Raw genomic sequence first — 8,141 nt, forward strand, 5'->3', positions numbered from 1 at the left:
AGTAGGCTGACCACATGGCAAAAAGGACCAATAGACCCACTCACCAGACATTTTCCCCCTATTATATTATCAATAGCAGTAGGCTGACCACTGACACGCATACACAAACCATTATTTGAGACAGTTGTTTGGACTCAGGGGACCTCAAAACGTATATTTTCATCAAAAACTGAAATTTGAAATTTTGCACAATTGCAATACTTCTCCTTACTTCATATTCCATATACAGGAAAGTGAAAGTAAAAGGCTATTTAGTCACTATGGTGACACCAAAAGATTGAAGAGCCGGGTAAAATAGAACAAAACTTATGTTTGTCGTCCATTACTTTCTAAGACTACAAATGTTACATTTGATTTTTATAAAAACTTTAGCTCTGCAATAGTTTATAAGAAGTTTATATTACTACTCTTATTTCTGGAAATATTTTTTCAACCTGGAAAAAATATTTTTCCTCTTATTTGTTCAAGTTAAACTACTCAAATAGTTATAATGATTTCTTATTTCAAATAAACAAAATTGTAGTTACTTTAGAAAGTTTTTTTTTTAAAAATCTGCGTTTAAGCCCTGTAGGACTATTCTATTAATATTGTATCTTCAACTTGGAAACAATATATGTAAGTTCCAAATGTATTTGCTTACTACTGAATTCTCATACATACATGATACAGTGACTTGGTCTCTCGATCTAAACTTGATTTGGCTCTCACTTCTCCAGAGTCAGCTTCGATTGTGAAATCTTCTGTTTCTTGGACGTTTTCATTTCTAACTTTAAAATGGTAGGTGATATGTCCGTTTTCTCCACTATCACCATCAACTGCTTTAACCGTCAGTACAACTGCTCCCACTTCATTGTCATTCTGTGTTTAAAATAAAAATAATGTAGATATGCTTTATATTCACCAATACATTATTATCAAATTATTAAAATTTTCTTTGACCTCTTTTATAAAAACTGTTGAATTGCTATTAGAAGGGAAGGTGAAAACAGGTTGGTTCTGATTGATCGCTTGAACATTTATGTCTATACGTGCTTCATCAAAATGAACACCATCGCTCACCTGAACGAGTAATGTATAATACGGTAACTGATTTTTTAATGAGATTCTAGGATACATGATTCCAGTATTGCTGTCCAACATAAACACATCTGAAAGAATAAATAAATAATAAATCTTTTGTTTTATTATTTTAATAAGCTAGTATTATTATTTAAAATTAATAACTAGCATATAATTACCTTCAGTGTTCCCAGAAACTATTGAGTATTCGAGGCGACTTGAAGAATCTTTATCTTCTGCTCTCAGTTGGAGTATCGGTGCAGGGGGAGAAAGAGGAATACTCTCAACGATGTTTATTTTGTACTCATGTTGAGAAAAGACAGGAGCATTATCGTTGACATCTTTGATTTTGATATGAACCTGGGCAAAATAAATAAAAAATCAGCAATTAAAGATGTATTCAAATTAACTTAACTAGTAACATTACTACTTTAGTAACTTTATTTGTATACTGTTATATCCCCTTTTTGAATAAATATTTTTAGTTATACCTTCATATATTTACATTCTTAATACTGTTAATTAGCTTTGTTTAATGTTATAAGTAAGCTAAGCAATTTTTATCAGACAGAAGATATGTATTCAAAATAAAACATTTCAAACTGTCAACAGGGTGGCTCCATCTTGGAAGTTGCGGGACCGATGCTATATTGAATTTTTCATAATCTTTTTATATTGATGATCTAGCAAAGCAATTCCAGAAACAATAAAATAGAAAAAACTCCAGGAAAATAAGCTTTATTGGATATCATTGTATGAAATATGAAGCGATTGTGCTACAATCATTGTTTGAAACCTAAAGCGACAGTGCTACAATCATTGTATGAAATTTGAAGTGTAAAGACATTCCATCTCAATAGAAAAGACATTTCATCTTAATGTTAAAGACATTTCATCTTAAAGGTAAAGACATTCCATCTTAATGGTAAAGATATTCCATTTCAATGGTAAAGACACTCCATCTCAATGGTAAAGACATTCCATTTTAATGGTATTGACATTCCATTTTATCATAATAAATTATTATCAGGACGTGCATCCCTTCTTTAAGCTATCATCAAGACAAAAAGTCCAAAATTCTTCAGCAAACACAATCAGAAACAGTTAGCTTGCTGAATATTGTAATTCAGTTCGTGTGACTATGATTCTTGGTTGTCTAAGCAAGCTCATAACCCAGAGATAAAGAGTCAGAACTTGTTAATTTACAGCCTTAGATAATTCTCATATCTGTGTTTCTTTATGTCTTTTTATTTATTTGAACCTTGGAAACATCATGCTTATTAACATATTCGAGGAGAGCCCCTTAAGTTAAAAGTTTTTAGTTTAATAATACTTACTAACTTTATTCTATTATCCTTCCTACTGTCCTTTATGAATAGGAAATGTGGTCTCTTACACGAAGGCAAGGACAACGCCTTAAGATTTTTGAGAATAAAGTATTATCTAGAATTTTCAGGCAAAAAAGGATTTGAATGCAGAAGAACATAACGCTGAAGTGTAATTGAGGTTATAGCATTGCGGGGAATAAGGTGGCCGTGTAAGGTTGTTGTAGGGCTTAGTAATGAACAGATTTTTTCTATAACTTTCTTAAACACTGAACCAATGTGTAAACGTCTGAGGGGTACATGAGTGGTAAATTTGGGTAGATGAGTGTAGCCAGCTTAAACTCAAATGATTTTAAATACTATAACTCAACTTCTACATAGTCAGTTGTATTTTAGCAATAGGTCCATTTTTTTTTTTTTTTTTGTATATACATTCCAGAGGTTATTCAGTTGGTGAGATGAATTTTCACAAGTGCTCATGTGTCTATATGAAACCAGGATGTATGATCCAAATTTAACATGGACAAAACAGCCAGTTTTCTTGTTTAAATAAAATGAATTGTATCTAATTAATTCTCAAAAACTATTTATATCAATATTTTAAATGCCCAACAAAATTATATATAAAACATTTAGTTTTCATTAAACTGAGAACTAATGTTTAAGAGTAATAACTTCTTTACTTAGTAGGTTTTAAGTTTTCATTGATCTTAATGACATCCAGTAAATTGATGATATCATAGATAATCTAACAAGAGGTTATCGAATAGTAAGCTCCACTTGCAGAATAAAAATGGCTATTTTATATCAGTGCCTTCACACTCATGGATACTTTAAAACAAGCAGATACAGGAGCATAAGATGCTTGGAAAAATTGGAAGTCTATCGAATAAAAAAATAACCATGAAATCATTAACTTAGTAATTGAGATGGTATTGGATATGATCTTTACAAATTTCAGTCTGTAATATAAAATAATTTAATGAATTATATGGATTGTAAAAACTAACAAATCATCAATATTTTTATTTAATTAAACATATAAATTAATAACAAGTTTTTGTCTATTTAAGGCTTTTCAATATATAACTTCTATAAATACCTCCCCTCCCCCCCTCCAATTTAACACATTGACTGTCACGGTACTTTTCAAGATTTCGGTCTAGGAAGCCAATTTAAGTTCAGCTGATTAAGCTAAGTAAACAAACTACAAGTTATCTTGTAGTTGGCATCTGAGGCAATAACGCCAACGAGTTAACATTCAAAATTTAAAATTTTACTCTTCCTCAAGGATATGAATTACAGAGCTACTTACAGGCACTATAGATGATCGGGCTTCGTCACCAACTGCTCCATCTGTCGCAATGACCTGGATGGTCATTTCCTCTCTCATCTCCCTGTCTAATTTTGATTTGTTCAAAACCATTATTTCACCAGAATTCTTGTCTATAGAGAAATCGCCAAAGCTCTGTGCCGACAGGCTGTAAGTAACTTGTCCAGCTTCTCCTGCGTCCCCGTCGGTCGCTGATACGTTTCCAATAATTGTTCCAGTCTCAGCGTTCTCTTCTACCCAAAATGTATATTCCTTCTGGAAAGAAATAATAATTAGTCATTTTTATAACCTTAATAAAAAAAATAATTTTATTAGCTTGCCAGGTAATGGCAAGAACAACAAATGACTATTTTTAGAACTTTCTAGTTTTTTAGGCAGGAGCATTTTCTATTAAATATTGAACTTTTCCATCCAAAAACAAAGTTCTCAAAGCTTGGAGCTCTTGTTGTTATACTACAATAATGTATATCCATCCTCATTCCTGAAAATGTTAAGTTTGTTTTACAAATTAATTTTTCTTAGAATGAAGAATTTTGACACAAATTGTAGCTGCGTCACAGATATCAGATTTCAATGATAATATCAAAACTCGTATTGAAATATTTTGATTTTTTTAATTTTTCATGAATTGCCATGCAAAATGTAAGACTAACAAATATTTACATCCTACTATTCTTTTGAGTGAGCAATGATATTTAAAATGAAGTGCATGCCTCTTCAATGGAAAAGAGTATAAAGATCTTTAAAAAGATATTTTTCCTTAATACCTCAAGGAAATGTAGTTTAGTTGAAAAAAAAAGAAAGTTTAGACAATATCTCAAATAATTATCATTGCTAAAGTCAAAGGACTAAGTTGACTTAAGGCAATTCTTCCCAGCCAACCTCCTGCCTTGCTAAACCTTCATTTGGTGACAGTCTTATTTCACCTTTGAAACATCAATTTAAGGTAATTCTTCCCAGCCAACCTGCCTAGCTAAACCTTCATTTGGTGACAGTCTTATTTCACCTTTGAAACATCAATTTAAGGCAATCCTTCCCAGCCAACCTCTAAACCTTCATTTAGTGACAGTCTTATTTCACATTTGAAACATCAATTTAAGGTAATCCTTCCCAGCCAACCTGCCTAGCTAAACCTTCATTTGGTGACAGTCTTATTTCACCTTTGATACATCAATTTAAGGTAATCCTTTCCAGCCAAAATTGGAAAATGGCGTGAATCTACCTTCTGTGCTAGCATTACAGACACTTATAGCGAGTATATTGGACAATGTATGATATATCACAATATCTTGAAGAAGATCATAACATCAAAAATAGTAGAAGGCAATGATATGATCTTGTGTCGAGAGATTGTGATACATAGAACATCGACCAATAATACTCACTATAAGTATCTAATTTAAAGGTAATATAACAAAGGCTATCTGCCTTAAGTCTCCTCTTGACTAAGATTGAAAAAATACATTACAAAAAATATCTACACAATAGTAAAATTATCTAGAAATTACTATCAAATTCAAAACAACTTTTATTCACCTCGTTGAAAATTGGATTCATGTCATTAATATTGACAACATTAACTGAAACGTGAGCGGTTGATGACAATGGAGGTATTCCAGAATCATAGGCAACAATACTGAATTCTAACGAAGGAGTTTTTTCATAATCCAGTCGAGTTTTAGTTTTGACAGCACCTGTAATTAAATGATGACAATTTAAAATTTTCAGGAAAACATTTGTAAGGGGACTTCATATTGCTTTATTTCCAAGATTAAATACCTGTAATGTTGTTTATTTCGAAATATTCACTGGGAGGCTCAATGTCATACCAAATATTATTTGAGTCCTGATCGACTGCTGTGAACGTACCGACCATAGTCCCAGGAGGTTGTTCTTCCAGAACTTCAACGGAATACCTTGGATTAGAAATTGACCAAGGTTTCAAGAACTCTGGTGCGTAGTCATTTACATCAATGATGGTGATAATAAGGGTTCCTACAAAACACATATAATTCTTTAAAATATTATCTGTCTTACATATATTTTAATAACAAAAATATCTGGATCCTACTTATAACAATCATTAATTATAAATAAAAAACAAATTAATACAGCACAATACCTGTTCCCTGCTGCTTGGTGAGTGCTGTAATATCGGTAACCAATACTGTAATTCTAACGATAGCTGCAATTTCTCTCTCAAGGGGCCTAGCAACTGTCACCACTCCTGTCCCTTGGTTAACACTGAAGAAGTCCTGGAAGCATTGTGCCAAATAAATGGGAGTTTATTTTACAAATATTTACTTTAGGAAGTTTATTATATGATAAAAGAGAATCACAAGGTGGTTAAGATGGCGGACAGATTAATACTCAAAATTATTCATCAAAAAACCAACTCTGAAGTCCCATCTTCAAGTGACAGATATCTGTCGACTATTTTGAGTTGAATACCTTTCTGACAGTCAATCAAACCACTTCCTTCTTCTTTACTTAAATAAAAATTGTAAACATACCTTGAAAGCATCACCTTCAACTTCTTTTCCATTCTTATCAACAGCTGTAATTGGCTCAGTTTGAGCAAAGTTCAATGCATCTGTTGAATTGACGTCTAAATCTTGGGCGACAAGGTGATGGACTACTTCTCCAACTCTAGCATCTTCTTTGATCTAAAAGGAAATTCTGTTCATCAAAAATTTTGGATAATGATAGTGTGATAGTTCACTGCTGCAATAATAAACAATTTAGTAAATACAATCAAACTTCATTATCATTAATTAACTTAACTTCAAAATTAACTTCATTAAATTTTTATGAACCTTACATTTTTATCAGGAAAATATATTCTGAATGAGGAAATAAAAGGAAGGTTGAAGGGAAATGCTTGTTATTTTTTTAATTGTGAAACTGCTTAGCTTGCGCCTTCTATCCAAAATCTTAAAAATTAGAATTTAAAAAATCTTAAAAAACTATTATCTTTCCCATTGCTCTTTATGGATGGGAGACGTGGCCACTTACACTAAGGGATGAACAGTGCCTTAAAGGTTTTTGAAAATAAAGTATTGCATAAAATATTCAGACCAAAAAAGGATGAATTAACAGGAGAATTTAGAAGGCTATACAATGCTGAATTAAGGGAACTGCACCCGGTAAATATAATTCAGGCTATAACATTGCAGCATATAAAATGGGGGCGTAAGGTTCTAGGGCTTAGTAACAAGTGGATCCCTAAAATGTTAATAAACACTGAACTTATGGCTAAATGTCTGAGGGGTAGACCGAAATGTAGATGAGAGGATTGAGTTAAAACTGATTTAGAAGAATAGGGTTTGGAGGGGCGTCACTGGAAGCATGTATGTAGAGATCAGTCAAATTTTCGGGTTTGTTAAGCCAATATTATTTTTTTATTTAGATAAGTAAAACAACTACTTAATACAATTAAGTAAAAGAACTAAGAAATCAAATAAATATTAATTAAATGAAGTAAAATATAAATTTGTAACATAAAAATCAAATTCATACTAGAGCAAATTTCCCAATCCTTTTATGACACAAATCAAAAATTGCAAAATTTCTTTATCTCAAATTTTTTTAAAGGAACTTTGGTGTTGAATTTATTGAGGTTTGACTGTACATTAACAATTGATCTGTTACCTCTGCCCTCTGCGTTGCAGGTGAGAAAAAAGGAATTTTGTCGTTGGTGTTTGCGACAGAGATGCTCAATGTAGTTGTTCCAGTTAAAGCTGGTGTTCCTGTTAAAAAATGGAATCCACAATTCAATAAGAAAATATAAATTATTAGTGTGTAAATAGGAAAATTGTGCAAATATTTAGATCAGTTTTAGATTAATTAAGAATTTCTTAATTAATAACTGTGTATTGTAGCATTACAAAGCAATATTTCTAGTTAAATATTATTTTTATGAGATTTTAATAACATTTTTTATTGTTCGTTGTAATTTCATATTTATTTCAATTATTTTATGGTCTACTCTTGGAGGCATTGGAACATTTAATTATTTCATGGTCTACTCTTGGAAGCATTGGAACATTTCACTTTTTTTTTTAGCTTTCAGTTAGAATTATTTAAATTATCAATAGAATTATAAGCTGATTATTTTCGTAAGCTTCAGATTTCAATGAAAATTTATTCACAAATATTTTCAATGTAGTTCTGGGAATTAGTAACACAAAGGCAAAATTCCCAAAACTACATAAAAAATATTTGGGAACAAATTTTCAATGGAATCCAAAGCTTACAAAAATAAGCAAATATATTCAATATCTCCTGGCTTATTAGCTGAACCCTAATTCAGGCCAGGGCTATGTTTATTTTTATGAAAACTTTAATATCAACATTCCTATAATAATTAATATCAACATTCCTATAATAATTAATATCAACATTCCTATAATAATTAATATCAA

General features: G+C 31.2%; 1 protein-coding gene across 5 annotated transcripts in view; it reads right to left on the reverse strand.

Moving 5' to 3' along the window:
- The window catches only part of Cad87A (cadherin-87A), a 212,838-nt gene that overhangs the window by 13,167 nt on the left and 191,530 nt on the right, over positions 1–8,141 (reverse strand). For all 5 annotated transcript variants that reach the window (XM_067051142.1, XM_067051144.1, XM_067051143.1 and 2 more), the window contains 9 exons: positions 7,369–7,466; positions 6,231–6,383; positions 5,840–5,972; positions 5,497–5,712; positions 5,254–5,411; positions 3,700–3,972; positions 1,239–1,419; positions 940–1,148; positions 661–858 (listed from right to left, as the gene is read on the reverse strand). In XM_067051142.1, the coding sequence (XP_066907243.1) occupies positions 661–858; positions 940–1,148; positions 1,239–1,419; positions 3,700–3,972; positions 5,254–5,411; positions 5,497–5,712; positions 5,840–5,972; positions 6,231–6,383; positions 7,369–7,466 (1,619 nt within the window). The remainder of the gene's footprint in view (positions 1–660; positions 859–939; positions 1,149–1,238; positions 1,420–3,699; positions 3,973–5,253; positions 5,412–5,496; positions 5,713–5,839; positions 5,973–6,230; positions 6,384–7,368; positions 7,467–8,141) is intronic.

Source organism: Halyomorpha halys, unplaced genomic scaffold, assembly GCF_000696795.3.
Source record: "Halyomorpha halys isolate HHAL.00 unplaced genomic scaffold, Hhal_1.1 Scaffold102.1, whole genome shotgun sequence".
Lineage (NCBI taxonomy): Eukaryota > Metazoa > Arthropoda > Insecta > Hemiptera > Pentatomidae > Halyomorpha > Halyomorpha halys.